Raw genomic sequence first — 25,656 nt, forward strand, 5'->3', positions numbered from 1 at the left:
ATGTATAGTTCAATTGTAATTAAAAGTTACTTGTGAGCCCTTCTTCCCTTGGCATGAAGTAGCCAGAGCCCCCGCCCTGGGTCCCAGAGAAAGTATGTTACCCATTGAGGAGGATTTGGTGGCAGCAAGCCTGTGGACAATATCTTGTGATGCATGATGCCAACATGGAAACAGCAGTTCCTTTGATCTTTGGAGTCGTTTGCCAGGTTGTGCCCATTATGAAAGGACAACTATTGCATTATATGCATAGTTCACACAACTTCCTACTTTGGATCTTGTGTTCCACATTCTTTTGGGTACATCGGACACTTTTGGGCAGATGGGACTTCGTAGAAATTGTGACCTTGATTTAAAAAAAATCAAATTGAATCTTTTGATGTCTGTTGGTTATCCATAAAAAGATAAATAACTTTAAAAAAAGATTATCTGGAGAAAATAATAACTGCAAACCTTTATTGCACACTTAATGCCTGTCAGGCCCTGTGTTCATTGTTTTTCGTGGATTACCTCATTTTATGCTCAAACAGCCCCATGAAGTATATATTATCAGCCTCATTTTATAGATAAAATAACTGAGGCTTAGGTACATTAAGTAATTCACCCAAGTCACAATTAGTTGGCTGTAGAATAGCATTTAAACCAACAATCTGACTTTAGTGCCCACACTCTCAATCAAGGCACTATAATTTCTTGTGAAATTTAGAACTCTCATCTCTTTGTCATTGGAATAGAAAGCAGACCAAATATCCCTTTATCTTCCACAATGGAGAGGTTTGTTTTCAGCCTTGAACTACTAGTAAGAGTCTCTCTTGTAAGACTCCAAACAGCTAATTTGAAAAGAATTGTTCTTTGTGTTGATATATTTGTAATTCTAGCATCACTTGTTTATTCAGTAGCGGACTGTACAACAGCTTTGTTATTTTGATTTAACCTTCTGGAGTGATCCCATAGTGCAGGATATTAACACTCAAAATAACACTTGGCCGTGAATAATCATTTTGTTCCCTGACCTCAGAGTATTTCTGGGTTTTTGGTAGATTAAAAAAAATATATAACACTGCTCACCCCCAGATAAATTGTTAACAGTCAAATTGTTGAAAGCTAACTGGTCAAATCAACATTTATGTGAAACTAGGAACTGGCTGAAAAAGAGCAGGCTTTCCAATCAACAGTGTTAAGGCAGTAACGTTACTGTCACCACGAAGTAGATGAGCAACTGTTTATGTACCTGCCATATATCAGAATGGGGAAAATTTAGGGGGTCATTTTGATTCTTATGTAAAAGATGATTTTTGCAAAAATTTAGAGCACCTTGTTTTGTTTTAGAATTTGTGTTTTTGATGATAAATTCATTTCAGTAAATTATGCTTTGCTTGGTAGGCAGTATTTTAATTAGTTTTTAAATTTTATCTCTAGCTCTAAGTGAATTATTCAAAAGTGTCCAGGCCCAAAATGACAATTTTTTAATATTAGTTAATGTGTTGATAATGCCTATGCACCCTGGGATGGTTTTTATATTTTACTGCATTTTAAGCAGTTTTACTTTAACCTTTTTATGTATTTAATACTTTTTAAACAAGTGATATCCTTTTTGGCTTATCTACATTTTCATCATTTTCCAATTGATTTTTTCTTTTATATCTTACATTTAAGCAGCTTCATGAAGAAAATACAAGATACGTATAGAGGAATGACTTGATATTCTGCAAAGTGTTTTAATGTAAATATATGAGAAACATTTTATTTGCTAATAATTTGGAATATTATTGCACTATTGACCATCTTTGCAGAAATACATAATTAATAGTTATTCCTTGGTTTGACTATTTATTGTTTGCAAAGGGAGAGTGGACATAATGAGCTAAAATTCTTCAAAGTAAATGACTAGAGATAATTTTTAATGAGCTTGTCCTTCCTATTTTTTTTTTTTTTTTTTTTTTTGCTGAGGAAGATTAGCCCTGAGCTAATATCTGTGCTCATCTTCCTCTATTTTGTATATGGGACGCCTGCCACAGCATGGCTTGATAAGTGGTGCATCAGTCTGTGCTGGGATTTGAACCTGCAAACCCCAGGCTGTTGAAGCAGAGTCCACAAACTTAACCACTATGCCACTGGGCCGGCCCCCTTCATATGAATTTTTAAAGCTAAATTGTTTGTCTTTAGATTCCTGAAACTATGTTCTTTACCATCATCAATGAGACATAGTGACTAGGATTCAAACTAGCTGTGGACCCTAGATGAAAGCTCTGGTTTGGTTACACAATGAAGATGATGACGATGAGGCTGGAGACAATACACGGTCGACCATGATGCTTAATATTTATTGAGTTACTTTATGTTAGGCCCTGTGCTATCTCATTTCTCACAGCAATCACGCTGTGATGTTTGACAGGTCTGCCTCCCATTCTAGAGCTGAGGAAACTGAAATCTAGTGAGGTTACCCAAGGTCATTCATGTATGAAGTTGCAGGTGGAGTTCAAACCTGAGTCTCTCTGCCTTTGCAGTGTAAACTGGTAACCAAGGCATTACAGTGTCTCCCTTACCTAATGAAAGGCCCTCCACTGTGCCGTCCCGTTCCTCCCCACACTCCCGAGCCATGGGTGATGTGCTCCCAATTCTCAGGTAATCAAGGTTCAAAGCAGTGGGCAGCTTTTCTTTAAAAACCACTCTGGGATCACACATTTTAAAAATAGAGCCCCCCCTTTCCTTTTCATACGTCCTAGCATTATCGCCATTTTCTCTCTGCCTCTTCGCAGTTCTGTGAGATGGACTCAGGCAAAAAGAGCTCCCCCCCCGCCCCGCCACCTGTAACCTCTTATTTTGTTTTTGAAAAATTTTACTTAAAATATTATAATACACCCTGATGTGAGAAGAGGAGACATTGTCACTTTATTTGAGTTTAGAGAAAGTCCAAGTAGCAAATGAATTTGATACTATTTTACTTTGTAGGAAGAAAGAACAAGTTTCCATTCCTCAGTGATGAATCTAATGATAAAATCTAGATAGAGCCAGATCTACATTTTGTTAACATTTTTATTGCTACGTGCTCCCAATACAACAAACAGCATCAGTAGTGTACACTTTGATAAAAAGAAACTTTTAGCTTAGTAGAAAAGGAAGCTCAAAGATCAGAAGTATAACGAACATGTACATCTTTATGGGAGGTGTATGTGTGTGACCATCTTTCTCTGTATTCTCCTGTGGACCAGACATAGACACACGCAAGCAAACTAGTGAGAATTTCATTCTGGAGAAATTTTTAGGAAAAAAAGTGACTTCTACTTGAGGCTAAAGGATTATTTTATGATCTGGAATTCACCTAATTCATTTGACTTTCAAAAGTCTTGCACAAAGTAGCAGCGATTCTTTAGAGGTATCGAGTCAATAGGTGAAGCTGTTGGTTTACCATGGTGAAGTGCAACAGTCCTTGCACATGCTGTGCTTTGAGAGGTTAACATATCTATATTTTAGTTTGCATATTATATTTTTAGACAGTTCAGAAACTAACCTCAAAAGCATTATGCCGACAACACTTATCTTTCTTTTTTCTTTTAAGTGTAATTTATGAAGTACTTATCTCTTTCACATACTTTTTAAAAAAATGTTTCTAATTCACTATTTCATTAAACAGCTAGCTATCTCAGTCCATACTATTTTATGTTTTGTTGAAGGGGAACAAGTCATCAACTTTGTATCAACTACTTTAAAAATGCAAAAGGTTTGCATAACATCAAATTTGTTCAATTTTAGCTCTTTGATTTGGCTGCTGTAGTTTGCTTAAATATCTCCTCTATGCACAGAACAAAGCATGCATCTCTAATTATGTCTCTCTAGTTTACCAAAATACATCACTGATATTAGTGTAAATATTTAGTACATAAAAATACTATCAAGAAAAAAAATCAATTTTTAATAAATATCTTCAGTTCTGAATTCTATATACAAGTACTTTACATCTACTCCCTGGAGAGAGCATTTCTGGCTTCACTGTGAGCAAGGTGACCACTGACATAAATTACTAGCACATTATTGCAGTCAGATGCATTGTGGTTGTGAACATTTGGATATGAACCATGCGGAAAATAAATATCGCAATCATTGACATATGCTTTCTTGAACCTATTTTCAAAGCCCCTAAGCGCTACTGTACTCGAGCCTCAGTTCTAGTTTGATGTGCTTTCCTCAGCTACCAACATACAAAAAATGGTCTCAAAACATTTTTCCTTTGTTATTCTTACAATACATTGAGTATAACTGTTTGTATATGTCAACAACAGGAACATGAAAAATAACACAAAAACATAGGACACTTCATGCCTATTGCCTAGCGCCTATTGAGGTCCTGGTAAGAGGGTTTCAGTTTTGTCTTGCACAGCCTCATTTACTGGTTTCTCTTCCCTGTGACCACAGTATATTAAGACAGCAATCCTATTCCTTCTTATTTAAAGGATAGAAGGTAATAGGTAAGCTGAAATCGGTGTATTTGTAGCATACCTGTTTTTTTTCTATTTCTGTAATTTAGGTATCACACTGTTGGTTAAACAAAACCGCACAACAAAACCCTTTGCATTGTTAGTAGCTGCAGTTCTAACGTATTCTTCATAATATCCTGCTTTGAAAATCAACCCACAGAATGTCAAATAAGGCAATACTCAATGACAGGCACCTAGAACATCCAGAAATGTAATATAGTAAACAATCATTTGAGAACACATCTCTTAAAATAATACTGATTTCTGCAATATACAGTATTTACACAACAGCTGCAAATTTGCTCATACAATATTTCTAATATAGATAAATAGGAATACAAGTCTAAGAATTCTTTGCTCCATTTCCAAAATATTTTGTTAAAGTGTAAACCGTTGGCACCTCTTTTTTATTTTTACTGTAACTTTTTTAAAACAAAAAATTGGCTGATATGCACAATTGGTTCAGTCCCTTTCCTGCTTTAGAGAGTGACCAACACATTTAGCAACTTACTTTCCTTCTGTTAATAATCTTTGGTGCTTTCTTCCCATGAATTCTGGTAAATGAGTCAATGCAGAACAAAAGGAGGATGAAAGCAACTAGAAAGTGAACCAGCACTTTTTGTTCTTCCACTTAACAGATAAAATGAGTTGACAATCTATGGAGAGTTCCACTTTAAACAAGCGGTATGCACCACGAGGAGAGGGAGCTCGTCCGGGTTTTCCTCTGACTTCCAGCCTTTTAGGTTTACTCCCTCATCTTTCCAAGGTGGCTGATCTTATTGGACGTCTTTTGTCAATAATCTTTTCATCTTTCTTTGAGGTTCTTGTCTGAGAAGGAGCACCTATTGAATGACTGATGGCAAGGAAGGGGGCAGCAGCCATTGGTGAAGATGAATTGAGGTGGCCACTCTTGGTGGGTGGGAAGACCAGTCTCAGAGTCTTGCTTCCTGCTTGCTGAGCTCTCCTCTGGGGTAAGTTAGCACCATCAGGTTTACTGTTTGGCCTGAAAGCAGCATATGCATATGGACCTCCCACTGGAGAGATCCTACTCAAAGATTTCTTCTCAGCAGAAGTCTCTGAATGGTAAGGAACCAAAGAAGTAGGCATCACTAGAGATCCAGGAAGGTCACTAGGGTTAAAGATAGCATCATCGTGAGTTTCAGCAGCTTCTGGAAGGTATGGTGGTGGCAGGGTGCTACTGCGCTTGCTACATGACTCACAACATAACTTGTTATAACCTGGAATGGAGCAGTATCGCGCCAGCACCTCCATTTGACAGAATATAGACTTATCTCCCAAACATGGCTCATCTGCAAAAATTAAAGGAAAACAAAATAATACATACGTCTAAACATAAAGTAAAAGGAGGGAAGAAATTAAAATTGTTTATGAATATAAAAAGATCTAAGTACAATCTGACATTGATGGGAGTTGTATACGTGAGTCTTTGCATTAAAAATATGAATGTTAGTGGTAGGAATGTAAACTGGTGCAGCCACTATGGAAAACAGTATGGAGGTTCCTCAAAAAATTAAAAATAGAACTACTATATGATCCAACAATTCCATTTCTGGGTATTTATCTAAAGAAAACAAAAACACTAATTAGAAAAGATATATGCACCTCATGTTCATTGCAGCATTATTTACAATAGCCAAGATGTGGAAACAACCTAAATGTCCATTGATGGATGAATGGATAAAGAAAATGTGATATATATACACAATGGAATATTATTCAGACAGAAAAAAGAATGAAATCTTGCCATTTGAGACAATATGGATGGACCTAGTGCATTATGCTGAGTGAAATGTCAGACAGAGAAAGACAAATACTGTATGGTCTCACTTATATGTGGAATCTAAAGACAAAACAAACAAACGAAAGATGAGCTCATAGATACAGAGAACAGATTGGTGGTTGCCAGAGGTTGGGGGTGAGGGATGGGTGAAATGAGTGAAGGGAGTCAAAAGGTACAAATTTCCGGTTACAAAATAAGTAAGTCATGGGGACATAATGTACAGCATGGTGGCTATAGTTAATAATACTGTACTGCTTATTTGAAAGTTGCTAAGACAGTAGATCTTAAAAGTTCTCATCACAAGAAAAAAAATTTGTAATTATGTATAGTGATGGATGTTAACTAGACTTATTGTGTGTGATCATTTTCCAATATATACAAATATCAAATAATTAGGTTGTACACCTGAAATGAATATAATGTTGTATTTCAATTATATCTCAATAAAAAAATGAACGTTAGGTTGAATTCACTGAAATAAGTAGTTCTTTGTGTGCAAAACACTTGGGTTGACCACCATTTTAATATCTGTATCAGGAGTCTTCAGGTTGAGAGTATTTTTTTCTTCCTAGTAGGAACATATATCTAATTTTAGAACAAGAAAATAGGATTCATTTTACCTACCACAAATATTTTTAGGATATAAAGGGCCATCTTTTTTTTTTATTTTATAGCATTTCTGGCTTTCTAGAGTAGCCTCTATATTAAGTTTAAAATCAAAATAAATACTAAAGACCTATTGGAACAAATTAAATCTTAAAAATGTGTTACCACAAGAAAAATCAAGATACTATCTTGATTATAAGAATATTCTCCAGAGTGAATACAATAGTTTCATGTATACTATTGAATATTCTCAGGTTATTTGTCATTTGAAAGCACAAATTTAGGTCAAGTGTGCCAACTTTCTTATAAATAATTCCTGGTTCTTAAATTTAATTTCATTGAATTGATAGCACCTTATGTTTAAAGAGTACTAAACTAACACTCATAAAACCCTTGATACATGTGTGTGTACACACTGTTTTTAGTGTTTTTAAATTTTATTGAGTTCAGGTTATAAGATTTAGATTTCAAAACACCCAAATGTTGAGCTCATGAAAACTTTAGTTTGTACTTATTTTCAGCCATTCCAGGGCATATCCTATGCAGAGCCCATTACACAGTACAACACAGAAATACTGATCCCATGTCCAATTAATAAACGCAAAGAATTGTAAATTGTGGCATTTATGTACTATAATCACTTAAAATTACAATGTATTATTGGGTAATGCTCTATTTCTAGGTAAGGAACCTGCTATATAACTTGCAAAGAAATTGAAGAATCTTGTTTTTTAAATTTGAAAAAAAAACGTAGGTCAGTTGGCAAGGCCAATAGAGGGCTAAAATTGTGGAATGACTTGTATTTGCCTGACATTTACAGATCTATTATATAGTATGAAGTTCTTAAATATTTCATATTAGCTAAGGTAATCATCCAATTACGTTGTGAACGCCTGAGAATCACATTAATGGGTTTCACCTCAAATATCAATTCCTCATCATTTCTGTATTACTTTTTCTAGGCCTATATCCTAAGAAAATTAATTTCTTCCCCTTTATGTTTAAGGCCCTAGGCCCTAGGATGAGAGGGCCTTATTTGAGCCTGTACTCTCCTTTCCCTTTGGCCCCTCACCCCCCATCACCCCCATCTGTGACCTGGCTCAAAGTGCGACCTATTCTCTCTGAGGTAGAGAACAGTCTACGCGAGAGTCTCCCGTGTCTAGGGGTGAGCACCTCGGCATTGTAGGGACCAGTTCACAGCCTGAGTCTAATTAGGGCCAGAATGTGCTTCTGTGAACAGGAGGAAAAGGGAGAGATATTCTGAGAAAAACAAATAAGAGCAAAGGAATACATTCATTTTATGGTAATTTGCCTCGGGATAGATGAGAAGGGCTTAACAGCAACAATTAAGCAGTGCAATTAAAATGGGGCCTATGAGAAGGAGTCATATGACAAAATCAATCATTAAAATTAAGGAAGCTTTTTAGCCTTCTCGCTCCATGCCCAGATCATTACAAGAAGTTCAGGAAAAGGGTTTTACACATGGTCTCAAAAGACCATTTGATTCTAACTGCAGTTTGAGACTCTGATGAGAAGTATTACTTACTTGATGGATATATGTGGTAGAAATACGTGGCCTTTTAGAGCTCTTAGAATTGGCTTTTGGGCCTAGATTTCAGAGCAATAGATCAGCTAAAAGCTGTGGGATCACTGACATAGTTATGTCATCTCATTAACAGCTCTGTTTTACAATAAAAACATTTTCTTTTGGCTAAATGAAGAGACTCAAGCAAATTCTTGCTGACAATGGGCATACTGGCAGAAATACACAGCTCTACCAGCTATTAAGATCAATAACGCTTACTCACCAAGCGTTTAGCCTTCTGGCAGTAACGCCAACATAAGCGTAAAATATTATGGCAACAGTAAACTTCACAGCTTCTAACTGGGTAAAGTTTGTATTTTTGCTTTGACTTGTGTTTTAAACTTGCAAATATACTTTCCAGAGAAAAATGATTAAATATATAAGGGCTTTGTCTCCCCCTCGTGGTCATACTTGTTCTTGCCACTACACATTTCAAATGAAAATTCATAATGAAACAATTTATAAGGTTTAAAAGACTTGCAGCCAGAAATTTCCTCAAAAAATAAGACCTTTGATAAAATAGTGCATTGCCAATTTTCTTGAAAAAAAGAAAGCACCATTCAGCAGATGCCACTATTCAATTAATGGCTTACTTATGGTGTAGGCCAATGAAAAGGCAACTTCTTTAGTCCCAAGTCTCACTAGTGTGACAGAGCCACGTCCACAGGTGTCATTGGGCATGGACTTAGGAGAACTGCATTTAAGAGGAAGCTTGCCGTGGGGGAAGGCGGGGCAGGTAAGGAAAGGACAGAAGGGAGAGAACGTACGAGACAGGGAAAAGAGAGTGAGAGAGATGAGAGAGAAAGAGAGAGAGAGAGACAGGAAGAATAGACAGGGCAGTGGAGGGGACAGGAAGAGACAGAGAGGGAAATAAAGAGACAGAGAGTCAGAGGAGTAAAGACATGGGGGCTGGGAGAAAGAGAGAAAGAAGGTGGGAAATTCAAGAGACAGGGAGAGAGAGAGAGGTGGGGGAGATGGACAGAGTGAGAGAGACAGGAAGAGGGAGCGTGGAGAAAGGGCGGGAGGACCCTGAGAGAGAGACAGATGGGCTGGGGGGAAGAGAGACACAGACAGACGCACCTGGTAGAGAAGGGGGGGTAGATATAGGGAGAGAAAGAGGGAAATAGAGATAACGGAGAGAGTCAGGAAGAGATGGGGAGAGAGAAGAGGAAAGGAAAAGAGAGAGCAGGAAAAAGAGAGAGACGGGGGGTGGAGGTAGGGAGACTGGGGGAGAGAGAGATAAGATAGGGTGAGTGAGGCTGAAAAAGCATGTGTGACAGACACAGAGAAAGTGAGCAACATACAGGCAGCAAATGACAAGTCAGAGACAGAGAAAGACCAGACTGACATGGAAAATGAGAGACAGAGAGCAAAATGGAGACACCAAATGAGACAGAGGGAGAGAGACAGAGGTAAACAGAGAGAGCGACAGAAAAGGAGGAAGAAGGAGGCAGTGTGACAGAAACTGAAACCATCCATTATATATTTTGTTTTACAGTAGCAAATCAACGTATATTTTTAAATAAAATAGGCTCTGCCACAGCAACAGAGTAGGTTAGGCAAATTTTAGCATATGCGCATATATGCAAGGTGTCTATTTTGAAATCACTCCACTGAAGTGCACGTATATGGATGGACAGATATTAGAAATGGCTTTGTGAATAACATTTATTATCCACATGTGTAAATTGAATGATTTTAGTAAAATCAATTTAGTAAAAATGAATGAGTTTAGTAAAATATTTCAAAACCTTCAATATTATGACTTTTACAATGATGTGAAGTTATAAACAAAATCACAGAGAGAAACTGTATAGCTCCTACTAGAAACACAAATTGACAGAAGCTACGTGTACATGACACAGCCCTCACCGCAGCATGACCGCCAATGGGAACTGCAGAGGCTGCAAGGGTTATGATACTTAATGGGTGTGGGACATTGCCTCCAATACCTATCTTAACACCATATTAGGCTAATTATCAAGGGTGTTTTCCTTTGGTTATTTTTCAATAAGCAAATAGAAATTCCAGAGCTTTTCCTGAAAGGAAATTCTGCTTTTTGAGGCTTAAAAACCATCATCAGAGCAGTGAAGTCAGTGTCACACTTACCATTACAGGGAGGCAGTTGACAGGCTCTGACTGACTCGGGCTTTTCGCCGTCGCAGTGGTCTCCAGCCCTGCAGAGGACCTGCCTCACCTCTGTTCCTTCACCACAGGTCACTGAACACTACAGAGACAAAGGCTGCGATTACAGATGTTTATTCCACCAAGACCGTCTTTCTTCCTTTCCCCATGCGCATGCACACACATGCACGCACACACATGTATACATGCTTGTGCACACACAGCTCTGGAGTTCTTCCTCTGCGGATGCAGTGTTGCACAGTGGCTTTGGAGACAGAACCCTAGCTTTATACCCCGGCTCCACCATATACCAGCCTGGGCACATTGCTTTCTCTCTGAAAGCTGGAATAATAGTACTTGCCTCATAGAATCGTTGTAGGACTAAATGAAGACAAAGGAGACAATGTACGTAAAGCGATTGTGCCTGGTGTGTAATAAGCGTTTGATATGAAGGAAGCCATTATTATAATGTGGATACCTGCTGTAGTTCCTAAAAACAACGGTGGTGCATGTTTTCAGGAAGTGGATCATGGTATTGAGCTTCCCATTCAACAGACCTTCCTTACAGATGGCAGAATTTACTGGGATGCTATGACGGTTAATTCAATCTCTTTGGAACTACTATTACTCTATTCCCATAAATTCATTTCTTTAATGACGGAGCTAACTGTTCTAAATTAAGCCCAGGAAGGTCTATGCTATTGTTCTGGGTAGGAGTTGTAGAGGGGAGACTCTCGTTCCAGGACTCTGGGGAAAATGAGACATAAGTTATCTTTACAGTCCTGTGCAAGTGACCTTCACTTCTCTGATCCTTCCTTCCTGGGTTACTCTCCACTTCCTCTTTCTTTCTCTATCTGCTTTTCAACACCTTTATCTCCCATAAACTCTTCTCCTATGACCCCATGATTCCTCATTTTGAGTCTTCAGAAATACCAAAGATGTGTGGTTAATGCAGGTAACGCAACATGGAGTCAGCCAGTCACCAAACAAATATCTTTTGCACAGGCACCAGCTGGGTACTGGGGAAGAAAAGTACATCGTTTTCGAGAAATGCATGGACTAGTGGTAAGCACAGATTCAAAGACAGAAGTTACAATACTCTGCCATGAACAGCACGCTAGAGGTAGGCCTCTTTGCCTTTGGAATGCAGAGAAAAAACTCCGGAAAGGTACTCCCTGGAGGGTGGTATTTTGGACTATGGAGATGAGCCTTGGTGGATGAGGGGGAGATGGTTAGACAGGAGGAGGCAGGAGGGCAAGCTAGCCAAAAGGTAGGAGGCTTGAACCAGTATGGTCTTTTTGGAACAGTGAGAAGTTTACCCAAACTAGAACAAAGAGTTGCAATAAAGATAGAATAAGAAGAGTTAGCATGGTGCCAAATGGGGTAGGGCCCTGCATTCAGTGTCAGGGGTTTGGAATTTATCCCACAGGAGTAGCAAAGTCAACAAAGAATGAGAGAGAAGATCAGTCACCTTTTAGACTCCTCTATGTCACAAAACACCCAAACATGGTTTGCCCCGACCAACTAATCTTACATGCAAACACTATTTAAAGTAATAATTTTTCCTAACACTTCCAGGTGCTTAATAATTACAAAATATGTGAAAGTTTCTCAGTTCATGCAAAACCTACCTGATAATTAAGCCAAATTAAAATACGCTTCACATGCTCACACACACACAGAATTCACACACCCACCTCATTCCAGGGCCCCGTTTTCCACTGGGCCGGGCAGGGCACTCTGTTACAGGGCCGGCGGCTCTCAGGACGGTCACCCACGCAGTACTTGCTGTGCACAGAGCGGTTGGTGCCATCGTGGAGCGGCTGAAGGCAGCGCACGGTGCGAAGCTGATAGCCAGAACTCCCACAGGTTTTGGTGCAATGCTCCCACTCTTCCGATACCCAGCTGTGGGCGTGGGGGTAACATTGAACACAGTCACTGGGATGTATAACATGCACCTTCCTGCACTGCAAGCCTAGCCTTTTCTGCTTTCTGAGTGACATGCAAGCCAGTGGGGCACACTGCAGTTCTGGAAGCAGTTTCAGAAAGATGGACGGGTCAAACAATTAAAAAGTCCTAGAACTTTCTAACAAGAATAGGCCTGACACTTCTATTTTTAATGCCCTAGTATTTTCCTGCTTCCAGTGTCTCTGAAACCTTCTCTTTTCCTAAATGATGATCTACAGAGGGTTTCTGAAATTCCTCTTAAGTTTGCCTGGATAGGTTCAGGAATGATGGTAATTTTCAAAAATAGCAGCAACTCACTCTCAACCACATTGCCTAGTGGTGTTAAACATCTAAAAGGAAATCGAAAAAGGGATCCATCTGATGCTTGCTCAGCTAAGACAAACTGATTTGGCTGCTGCTGCTTTTCATGAAATCATGACTTTACTCATGTTTTAATACTCTAACTGGGATGACTGTTGCATTTCTACAGTTGTTGCTGTGAAGGCTATCTGACATATCTATCCTGTTTGGAAAATTCAGTTCTTTGCATTGGCCCTTATTGAGCCTCACAAAAAGGTAACAGTAGTGTGCCTCCACGGCTGGGCAGAAACTGCTTCCATGAATGCACCCGACAGAAATATTTCCAAAGAGATGTTTTCAAAAAGCTTTCCCACGGGACATTCCCAAATTCTAGTGTCAATGTCAATGCCCCCAGGACTCTCCAAATCAGCTGTGGATTCAATATTTTAGACAGCTCTCCATTACACATGGTGACCAGGTCCCAAAGGGCTGTCACAATTGATTCCATCTGGCTAATCAGTCTGTCAGAATGTAACTGAGGCATACTACTTGTCCTTTCCAAAGTTACTTTACCTCTGAAATTTTTTTCTTTCCCTATATATTGGGCACCAAAATATAACCACGCCAAACCCTTGGCAGTCTTTGGTATTCACTGTTTAAGATTGCCCTAGCTTGTGAAACTGGCAGCAGAATGTATCATGGCAACTAAGATACTTTACTCAATTTTGAAGACCTCAATAGTGACTCTCATTTGAAGATAGACATTATATGAGAAGTATACACTTCATAGTCATAGACACTTCTGGTTACCCTTATTCCCTCCTGAAATTCCTAGAATGACAATAAAGGAGAAAAATGGCATAAACCCATAAAGACAAAAAAAATTGTAGAGGAAACCACCACAAGATAATTTTGGAATCTAGAAAGAAACTGGACATATGGCAATGAACTTGGCAGACCTGAGAAGGATGAAATCTAATTCAGCAGTATAAGCTGATAAGCAAACTGACTTGGCGGCAGAACTTCAGAAAAGTACAGGTATTAGTGGCCTCAGGTGAAAACAGGGGGACTGATGGAAAGTCTGTTTGGAAGCCATTAGATCTCCTGATCCTTTACTCTACTGGGTGATTGCCCCTCCTCCAACCCAGCAGAAAAATTGAGGTTTATCCTCCATAGGTGAACCTGACTTTTAACTGGTGGATGACAGACATAGACAATAGACAACAGAGAAAGACTCCACAGTGAAAACAGAGGGTTATGTAAAAATCCACATATGGAACGGTGAGACGACCCTAGTTGCCTATACACACACAACTTCCAGAACAGCTATTAAACAGGCTTATATCCCCTAGGCAGCAGACTTATTCTGCTCTATGGAATTTTGACATTTCATTAGAAAAGCCCTAAATATACAAATAATTGAGAGTCTTTCAATGAAATAGCCCAGCCAGTTCATCCTACAGTGAAGCCCACCAGCAAACAAGTCTTGACCATAAAGCAAGAGTCCAATCAGCCTTTTTAATGCTGCATTCTTATACACGTGTGAACAGCCAACAATCAGCAGACACAGAAAGCCTCTAATGCAAATGATGGAGGAGAAAAAAGAAACAGAAGAAAAGAACTCAAAATAAATGATGCATGGAAAAGGAAATAATATTTAATATCCTAAAAGAGATCATAGAATATATTACATCTGTGAAATATGAATCAAATGCCTTGAAAAGGAACATTTGAGGAACAAAACAGAGAGCCTGGATATCAAAGCTCTCTTGAATATTAATGACATTAATAGCAAACATGAAACAGTCAACAAGTGGAAAAATAAACAAAGAGAGAAAAGAAAAAAAAATTAGATCTGTCTAGGAAGCCTAACTACAAATGTCACAGAAAGAAAGAGCACTGAAAAATATAGGGGAAATTTTTCAAAGAAAAAAATACCAGAAAATCTCCCAGCTTTGAAAGATATTGGTTTTGTGTTTTAAAATGTCTACAAGTACACAGCACAATGGATAAGAAAAGATGAACACCAAGGCAATTTTATCAACGTGAAATTTCAGGGCATTGGGAACAAAAAGAAGATCCTACAAACTTTGAAAGACAAGCAAAAAGTAGGTCACATAGAAAGAAGTGAGAATCAGAACGGCAAAAGACTGTTCAACAGCAACACTGGAGTCTAGAAAACAATGGAACAATGATTTCAAAATTCTGAGGGAAAATATACTATAGTTTGGAATTGTATACATACATGTGTGTCCAAAGGATCAACAGCAAAAGCAGAATTAAGACTTATATGTCTAATACTTTAATGTCTTATACACTATTCTTAGATGTATAAGAATTTAGTTCTTATATAAAATTTTTACTTTGTATACACTTTTTTTCATGAACCTACTGGAAGATGTGACCCACCAAAAAAATGAATAAACAAAAAGATAATCACGGAATGCAGGAAACAGGAGAGAGGCAATACAAGAGAGAGGCAATAGGCATCCCCAGGCGGATGGAAAAAGAAACCCCAGGATGAAAGTTGTGTTGAAGTCCAGGGCAGAGCTGGAACATGAAGAACTCTCTGAGAGATGTCTCTGAGGAGACACAGGTGACAGGACACTTGAGTGTTTAGTATTTAGAGATTGATATTCATGGAAGAGAGTTTGGGGATGATTTAGGGAAAAATAGTAGAAAACAAAACATAAAAGTCAGGACGTTCATTAACTCTAGAAGAAACAAAGTTTTACAAGAAAAGAAACGTAGTCAGAGTATGCTAAGTGACTCAACTGTGAAGAGAGATCCAAGTTTTTAAAATAATATAAACTCTGAATATTAATATCAAGAGAAAATAGGTTATATCAATATCAGGAGTATTAGGGAAGGGAGAAGTGTGGCCTGTGGGTGTGCATTTGAGGAAGAATGCTAAATCCTCACATTCCACAGTGGAAATTCTATGTACATAAGGTCTAAAGCTTCCCCTTCCCCCCAAAAGAACTCAAAGAGTAAAAGCAAAAACATTTCACTTAGAGAGATGGAAATAAGTAATTATCAACTATCAAAAGAAGAATAATAACTGAAAGCAGTTGTTTTTGAGGACAGAAATATGGTAAAGGGCACGGAACCAGCTTTATATAATGCCTGTGAAATAATTTGACTATTTAAACCAGGTACGTGTATTAGATTTGACTAAAAATAAAATTAAAACTAAAACGAGCTAAAGACATTTAAATCCCTATTATTCTGACCTCAGGATATGATAGTTAAAATGCTTACAGTGGATGTGTACACTCTTGAATATTGCACATTCTTCTAATTGGTTTTGGCTTTTTGTTAGCCTCACAGAAGCTACGATGAACCATTTTATTATCACTTTTCCTTCGGCATCCATATTTAGTGTACTGGAAACCTGGAAAAGAAAATATATTTCTTTGGATTTAATCACTTATTCATTCTGTTGTATAGTTGATCATTCATTCATTCAACAAATATTTACTGAGTACATACAATAAGCCAGGCACTGTTCTAGGTGCTGAAGGACCAGAAGCGAATTAGATAAACAAAAATCCTTATCTTTTCATAGCCTACATTTAATAAATATTATAAGTGATTAAATAGCAACTGCATACTTGTTAACGAACTAGGCCCTGAATATACACAGTCTGGTGTGAAAGACAGAGATGAAAACCACTGTGACAATATCCAGGAACATAGGCTTTTACAGAGCTATGTAAATAATTCACTGTAGAGGGCACCAGAGACACACAGAGCGGAAGATCTCTAACTTAGCCAGAGGAGGGGCAGGGAACAAGATCAGCACTTCCTTGAGCAGAATCTTGAAGTTCAAATGGTATTGGGTGAAGGGAATGAAGCAGAGTAATACTCCAAGCAAAGGAAATGATACACAGAAAACTGCCGGCCTCTGAGTGGCTGAAGTATCCTATGTGAAGGGGGTGGGAGATAGGAAAGTATCCGATCTTAAAAGCCTTGAGTGCCAGACAAGTGATTGGACTTTACCCTGAAGGTCATAGGGAGTTATTGAAGGTCTCCCCAACCACCAACTTTGACATTTGTAAAAAATATATATATATACATAAATAATTTTTTATCTTGAAAATTTCAAACCTACAAAAAAGTCATAAGGAAAACACAATCAACATCTGTATGCCTTGCATCTAGATTAACCTTGTGTTACCATGTCACCATATTTGAGATATACATACATATTATATTTTTTTATATATTATATATATTTTTTATTTTTATATATATGATATACATATATTTTGATATATAATATATAATTTTGCTGAACTATTTGAGAGTAAGTTGCTGACATCCTGATGCTTCACATCTAAATACTGCAGCATATTGCTCGTAACAAACACATTCTCTTACCTAGTCACAATATAATTCTTAAAATCAGGATATTTAACACAGATATAATACTATTATCTAATATTCAGACCATATTCAAAATTTGTCAATTGTCCCTATAATATTCTTTATAGCAATGTTTTTCCAATCAAGGATCATGTACTGCATTTAATCGTCATGGAATTAATCAGGAATAGTTTCTGAGCCTCTTTTTATATTTAATATTTTTGAGATGTACAGGCCAGTTGTTTTGTAAAATGTTGCCCAATTGGGGTTTATTTAATTGTCTCCTAATGATTAGATTCAGGTTATTCACTTTTAGTAAGAATACTACATAAATTATGTTGTGTCTTCAAGGTAACACATTAGGAGACTGAGGATTTGAATCAGGGAAATAATGTAATTCTACTCATTCATTCATACATTTATTCATTCATTCAAGAAAGATTATCCTGGAAATGAAGGAAGAGAAAAAATCAAAACTAGTTGACTAGTTAAGAGACTTTCACAATAATCTTCCATTCCAAAATTGTGAAAGAAGCCTGGTGAGGAAGAAATAGATATGGTAGATAATAAAAAGGTGTATCTGACAAATCTCGTGACCAAGTAGATGCTGAGGGTGCAGCAGAAGGGAGGCTCCAAATTAAATAAGCATCTTGTAATGGATAAAGGTTGTTCTAAATTAACTAAAAACATTTTATGCCCCCTCCAAAAAAAACACACTTTAGAAATACATCCTTGAATTTAAAATTATAAAATAAATGGCTTACCCAGGCATTCCTTACTATGAATAATTTTTTGTTCTCAATTATTCAGTATCATTATTGTGAGAGTCCCTCACCTTCTCCTGTCTGTTGGGGAGAATTCTGTCTAGGCTGGCTCAGTTCTGGAGTAATTGTTAGGCTAGCTCAGTTCTGAAGCATTTGTTGTTCAGAACTAGAGGAACAGATGATGGGAGAAATTGAGAATCTCTGAGAACAGCTTAATGGATCTACTCTAGAGAGGGCAGAGAGGCAGCATAACGTAGTAAGAGCATGTACTCAGAAACTAGACCACTTGGGTTTGTATCTTATCCCCTGGGTAGACACTTATCTTCCCTGTGCTTCAGTTTCCCCATCAGTAAGTACAATAGAGATAATAATATTGCCAGTCTCATAGAACCACTGTGAGTACTCATGCATTAATATGTAAAGCATTTAAAACAGTATCTGGTACATAGTGCTATGTAAGGAATAGCTCTTTTATTATTAACATTGATAGAAAATAAATGCATAGATATGGAAAGAAAAAGTTAAGAAGAAGAAAAGTGAGAACCAGAGGACACTGAATTTGGGAGAGTTCTGGAGTTTGGGAAGAATAAAGTGTTTAAGGTACCACCACATAAACGTCAGACATAAAGAAACCAAAGGGAAAGGGCAAGAGGATTTTAAGAAGCTCTACCATTGTGATGAATGGATTCCTATTCTTTGTAGATTCAGATATTTCAGTAAAAATGTTTTGTATCTATGTTTTGGTTGGTATGTTTGGTATTTCTCAGATTGTGGCCTCAATTAGAGACAATCCTGAAAGTAGAAGCAAGAAGATTGGCTTTTATATGAATTACATTTTAATGTAACAAATGTGTTCAATTGTTACCTCCACCACAGGGTTTGGAACACTGAGACCAGCTCTTCAAAGCCCACTCAAAAGTGTCTAATTCTTCCTGGATGACATTGTTGTTGTTGATTGTAGGTGCGGAGTCTTCATGGATGATGTACTTATATGTCAGGCTAGAGCGGGTATCGTTCTCCTGAGGTATAATCTAACATACACACGAAATAGATATGTAAATCACTTGAGAGAGCTTTAAACTTTGAATGAAAAATTACAAATACTTCAGACTATTTCTCTTATTAAAACTGGAAGACTTTCAAGTAGTTTCTAAAAATATAATGTTTTTACAACTAAAGTGCAAGTGTGCCTTGTTTAAGAAAAAATTGCAAATATATAAAACTTCAACCATAAAACAGAAAAAATACGTACACTGAGGAGTAAGAGATTGTACTATAAAAATAATAACTTTACAATGCAATTCACTGTAGACTTCCTTAAGTTATATATCTCCTTAGTGCATTTAAAAATTACTCTTTAAAATAAACTGTTTTGTTATGATAGCACCAATAATAATGTTCCTTCCAGAAAGTATATACATTATGGAAAAACATAAAGGACATAAAAATCATCCATAATTCTACCAAACCAGAGAAAACCAAAGTCTCTTTTACTATTTTGGGATATAGCTTCAAGATATTTGCATATTGTTGTGTGTGTGTGTGTGTGTTGTGTGTGTGTATACACATACATGCTTCTCTGGCCTTGTTTACTTCACTTAATGTGTCATGCACATTTCCCAAGATAGTAAATATTCTTTGAAAACATACTTTTAAATATCAGCATAGTGCTTAACTCTAAAGGTAGTATGCACTATTCAACCATTTACTTATTAATGAATATTGTATTGATTAGAGTTTGTCCCCTCCTTTGCGGTGATTTCTGATTTTCGTTTGAGGGCTAAAGAGTACAAACACTTTTTATAGTTCTTATAACAGACTAGTGAATGGCCTTTCAGAATAGTTAGAACAATTATTACTTTCAAGATAAGAGTATATGAAAATACCCCCATTCAGCACTACGTATTACATAATTTTAATCTTTGTTAATTGAATGGGCCAAAGATTATTGTTTTAATTGCTATTTAATTGACAATTTTCGTAAGTTTATTAGTCACTTGTACTCTGTCCGCTGTACTTTGCATGTTCCTGTCTTGTCCTCTTTTTTTATTGGTAAACATACCTTTTTTCCTAAATAATCTCTGCAATAAGGATATTAATCCTTTTTTATAATAAGCATTGCAAATATATTCTCAGTTTTTTTATTTGTTTTTTAATTTTGTTTAGGGCAAAGCACTCTTTTTCTAAAAAAAGTTTTTATTGACTTTCATGTAGCTTTTACAAGATTATACCAATTATACAAAGGGAGAAATGTGCAATCCATTAGTATTTTAAACTAAACTTTTAGAAACAGCTTTTGTTTACGAAATCGGGTGATACTAAACCCACTAGGATGAAGGATTTGGTTATATGGGTTCTGTTCTCTTTTTTCCCTTAGTCTTTGTTTTCAAAACAGCATTAAAAATTGAGCACCGACCCTTAACTCTCTAGCCAGACGTCTAATGCTTTCAGCCCCAGACAGCCTGGCAGCCGTGCTCCTGGGCTCCTAACCTGGGGTTCCCGTCCCTTAGCGAGGTCACGATGATAGAGCACTGCTTGCCCACAACCCCCCGTCCCAGCTACAAATCTTCTTATATCTGCAGCCCACGTCGCTCCCTGTGGGCACACCACCTTCAGTGGACAAAGCCTTGAGGCAGTCTATTGGGGCGGTTAAGCGGCAGGGACCTGAGACCAGATACCTGTGCCGCTGGAGAAAAGCACATAGTGTAATTATATAAGAGTGAAATAGAGCTTCTGATCTCCAATCATTCAAACTTAAAATACTCTAAACAAAACTTCGATTAATATCTATTTTTGCTATAAAATTATCTAACTTATGGAACAGAATGCGAGTCCAGAAATAAACGACATAAATTTGGACAATTAATTTTTGACAAAGATGAAAAGACAATTTAATGGAGAAAGGACAGTTTTTTCAACAAATTGATGCTGAAACAACTGGACATTGTAGTGGCTTTAAAAATATGTCCACAAATCCTTTGATACTTTCCTTCTCGATAAGTGGAGTTCAATTTCTCTCCCCTTCAGTGTGGGCTGGACTCAGTGACTTGCTTCTAGCAAACAGACAACAGCAGAAGTGATGGGATGTCACTTCCAAGATTAGCTTAAAAAAGACTGACTTCTGTCTTGGTTATGCTCTCTCACTTTTTCTCTCACTTGAATCCCTCGTTCTAATGGAAGCTAGCTGCCATGTGACAAGGACACGTTAGAGCCACTGTAGAGGCTCACATAGTGAGGAACCAAGGCCCGCCAGCCGCCATATGAAAAAGCTTGGGAGCAACCTTTTGAGGCTTTCAACAGCCATGTGACTGAGCCGCAAAGCAGATTTTCCCCAGTTGAGTCTTTTTTTTTTTTTTTTTTTTTAAAGATTTATTTATTTATTTTCACCCCAAAGCCCCAGCAGATAGTTGTATGTCATAGTTGCACAGCCCTCCAGCTGCCGTACGTGGGACGCGGCCCCAGCATAGCCAGAGAAGCGGCGCGCCGGTGCGCGCCCGGGATCCGAACCCGGGCCGCCAGCATCAGAGAGCACGCACTCAACCAGTAAGCCACAGGGCCGGCCCCCCAGTTGAGTCTTAAGGTGACTGTCGGCACAGCTGACAGCAGCCTCATGAAATACCCTGAACCAGAACTAGCCGTTTAAACTGCTCCCAGATACCTGATGCACAGAAACTATGAGATAATAAATGTTGCTTTGTGTTTAGGCACTAAGTTGGGGTAATTTGTCATGCGGCAACAGATAATATAGACATCCATATGCAAAAATAAAAACCTAACATATCATACAAAATTTATATAAAAATTAATTCAAAATGGTTCATAAACCTAAATGAAAAATGTAAAACTATAAGAGTTTTACCAAAACAAAGGAAAAAGATTTTGAACTTGGATTAAGCAAAAAATCACATAACACCAAAATCTTAATACATAAAAGAAAAAATTGATAAATTAGACTTCAGTAAAGTTAAAATATTTTGCTTTGTGAAAGACACTGCTAAGAGAAGGAAAAGAAACTCTAGACTAGAAGAAAATATTTGCAAATCATATATTCCACAGAGGACTTATATCAAGTATATATCAAGAACTCTTAAAACTCAACAAAAACAAAAAAACAACCTACTTTAACAATGGGCAAAAGATTTGAACAGATACTTCACCAAAGGGAAATAATTGTCAAAGAAAAAAAACCTTGGAATTGAGTGAGAAGATTTTGTTTTAGATTAGTATAATATTTTTTATAGAGAATCCAATAAATATTTGTATACAGAATCCAACAATATTTTTCAAATTGAGTAGATCTCTTCTGCTTTCATCCATGAGGGAGTAATCGAGTTGCCTTCCTGATATAAAAAACAATAAGACTGCACAGAACATATGAGAGAACTTTTCTTTTGGCAATGAATAAGGCAGAAAAGGCAATGATTCCTGTGAGAAGAGAAACACGCAGGTCCTGGATTGCTAACAGGGCCAGGTTCTGGGGCCCAGCACAGGGAGCAGGAACCCATGCCGAGACAGCAGTCTCACCGAGCTGAGGAGTTGGAGAGCAGAGTTTGGAACTTGCAGGGCAGAGCCCTAAAGGAGAGGGAGCTGTATAGAGAGGTGACCTAGAAGGCTGCATGGGTCCTACACAGGGCTGGTCTGTGCATGCCCAGGCCAAGACACCATGCTGTGTACCAATGAGTGACTGCTGCAGGGCTGGGAGTGGGACAGAGATACCAGAGGTCAGGCAGGTCTGAAAGACATAGGAGTTCTTATCCAGCCAGAGTAAAGAGGCATCACTAACACTTTAGGTATTCAGTTAAGGCACCAAAAAGGCCATGCCATAAGAATAAGGACAAAAGCTAAAATAGATCAGCCCTAACGAAGAGTAAGCCAGGCGTCGAGGATCAGGAGGAACTGATAATAACTTAACTGCAGACACAGTAAACCCAGCAGCCTGTAAGGAGGGCAACGTAAACCAAACGCCCTACAACTTACCATCTGTAATATCCAGTGTACAATAAAAAATTGTAAGAAGCAGGAAAATGTGTCTCATAATCAAGGGGAAAAAAATTAGCCCATAGAACCAAACAACAGGAAGACACAGGACTTAAAGGAGAAGTTAGATGTAACAAGTGAAAACATATGGAAATCTCAGAAGAGAAATGGAAATTATTAAAAAAACAGAAACAAAAAAGAAGAAGCAAATATAAATTGTAGAAAAGAAAATTATATCATCTAACATGAAAAATTTACTTGGTAGGCTCAACAACAGTTGGAGACCATGTAAGACACATTCAGTGAATTTGAACACTGATGAATAGAAATTATGCAACCTGAAGAACAGAGAAAAAAAGATTATGAAAGGATGAACAAACTCTAAGAAACTTATGGAACAATTTCAACTGGTTTAACATACATGAAAATGAGTCCTAGGAGTACAGAAGTGAGCAATGGGGGGGAAAAACAAACTTGAACACATAATGGAAAATTAACCCAAATTTGGTGAAAAACACCAACTGACAGAGCCAAGATGCTTGGTGAACCCCAAGCTGGATACATACAAAGAACACCACAAACTAAGCCTATCACAGTCAAACTGTTAAACAAACAAAACAAAACAAAAAGATAAAGAGAAAATTTTAAAAAGCAGCCAGAGAAAATGGACAATTTACATACAGGGCAGCAATATAAACAAGGCTGACTTCTCATCATAAATGATGGATTCCAGAAGACAAATATTACATAAACGAGTCAAAGATGGCTCCTGTATATGGGCCCCTGGGTTGTTTATTTCTTCACAGTAGGCTGAGACCCTTTAGTTCAAAAGCCTGCTAGTAACAAACTCAAAATTTTACATATCCAGTTGTTTTCAATGTGGCCCAAACAAGAATATTTTTAGCCACTTAGAGCCTGCTTGCTTTGCATACCCCTATGAAATTGCACCCAACATCTGCAAACTGTAAATAAGATTGTGGCTAGAAGGACCCCAGGCTGTTGCTGCTGCCCTTTGGAACTCTCAGACCCAGAGACTCCCCGCTGTGCTGCTGAGTGACCTCACCTGGATGCATAAATCCCCTTTCGAATTGCCCTCTCCCTCACTAGTTCCCTTGCCCTTGTTTCCTTCCTGATGGTGGTTCCGCATGCCAACCTGCTAAGGTGTCACCAAATAAAACTTGTGTGTGCTACTGCCACCTCATGGTCATATCTGTTTCCTTGATCAGCCCCCAAATTCCTTGAACTCCCTACAGTAACATCAAAACATCTTTAAAGTGCCAAAAGAAAAAAAAAAAAACTAGTAACCAAAAAGTTTATATCTAGTGGAGGTATCCTTTAAGAACGAGGGTGAAATGAAGATATTTTCAGATCATTGAAAGTTGAAAGAATTCTTTGCTAGCACACCCACACCACAAGAAATGCTAAGGGATGTTCTTTATATCGAAGGTAAATGATATTAGATGGAAAGTCAGATTTACAGGGAAGAATGAAGAGCATCAGAGATGGTAAATATGTGGGTAAATATAAAAATCTATTTTTTCTTTTCTTATCTTTGGAAAATAACTTATCACTAAAGTCAAAAATCATAATGCTGTATTATTCAGTTTATAATGTATATATAATAAAATATATGACAAAATTGTACAAAAAGTAGAGAGGGACAGACAAATGTATCCATAAAAAACAAGCAACTAAATATTCAGTGTTTGAGGTAAAAGCATTTTCAGATAAATTAATTATAAAATTATAAACCAAACCAACTATATAGTGAGCCTGTAATGCCACATACCAAAACAATGACAGGATCATGTAAAGGTCCATCGGTGTGAAGAGTTTCAATGTCATCTTCAATGTTATAATCCCATTCCACACCAAGATCTATGAAGGTCCGTGACTTAGCTTCCTCTCCTTTGCCATTTAAAATATAGTGGCCTGTAGCCTGGTTCTTAATAGCTAAAGGAAGGAAGATGAGTAACCCACATAGATTTTATTTTATTATATTAACAGCTTTGAAGATCCATAGTAAGTCTACCCCCTTCCATAAGTCAAAGACCATGTTTATTAGCATCAAAGCAATCAAAATGAGTGGTAGTTCTGACATGACTCCCATTTCCCTCATTAGGCACTCAAAATCCTCAAGAAGCATTCCTAACTAGTCAAAAACAATGGCAAGATGGTTTAATAGGATATAAAAATTAGCAGATGTTCCCATCTGAAAATATCGGCAAAGAGATTAACAATTTCTAACTCACTCATCCTATATATTTCCTCAGAAAGCTAGGAATATTTTTAAAATAATGGATACTTCTACAATAATTAATACAAATCATTTATGCTAGGACAGCATATAACATATATGGCTTCTTTACCTTACTGTGTATCTCTTTCAAGTTAGTCAAAATATTTATAGGTACCCAACAAGGTAGACCTAATTTTTAGGTCAACAAGCAATCAGTTCTTATGGTAAAATTCCTAGGCCCCATCACCTACTTCTATGGCTGGGAAAAGCTACTTATTGGTGATAGAATTCTTAATATGTAATAAATCTACTATATATTATAAAATAAAATGCTTTCTTTAATGGATAAAAAAATAACAAATAGAATTTTAAAGTTTAGAGGTGTTTATCAGCATATAATGGTAAGTCAGAAAATAAAACTTTTTAAGTTATTACCATTACTGATAATGTGTCAAAAACATGAGTAATTTTAG

General features: G+C 37.4%; 1 protein-coding gene across 3 annotated transcripts in view; it reads right to left on the reverse strand.

Annotated features, from left to right (window-relative positions):
- Positions 1–3,015: 3,015 nt before the first annotated feature.
- Positions 3,016–25,656, reverse strand: part of ADAMTS3 (ADAM metallopeptidase with thrombospondin type 1 motif 3) — a 265,978-nt gene continuing 243,337 nt past the window's right edge. For all 3 annotated transcript variants that reach the window (XM_087434422.1, XM_004419160.2, XM_087434423.1), the window contains exons 17-22: positions 24,734–24,897; positions 18,833–18,998; positions 16,097–16,229; positions 12,286–12,493; positions 10,574–10,691; positions 3,016–5,782 (exon numbers count right to left, since the gene is read on the reverse strand). In XM_087434422.1, the coding sequence (XP_087290548.1) occupies positions 5,226–5,782; positions 10,574–10,691; positions 12,286–12,493; positions 16,097–16,229; positions 18,833–18,998; positions 24,734–24,897 (1,346 nt within the window). In that variant the 3' untranslated portion in view covers positions 3,016–5,225. The remainder of the gene's footprint in view (positions 5,783–10,573; positions 10,692–12,285; positions 12,494–16,096; positions 16,230–18,832; positions 18,999–24,733; positions 24,898–25,656) is intronic.

Source organism: Ceratotherium simum, chromosome 8 (assembly GCF_057802395.1).
Source record: "Ceratotherium simum simum isolate JZ-2026a chromosome 8, ASM5780239v1, whole genome shotgun sequence".
NCBI lineage: Eukaryota > Metazoa > Chordata > Mammalia > Perissodactyla > Rhinocerotidae > Ceratotherium > Ceratotherium simum.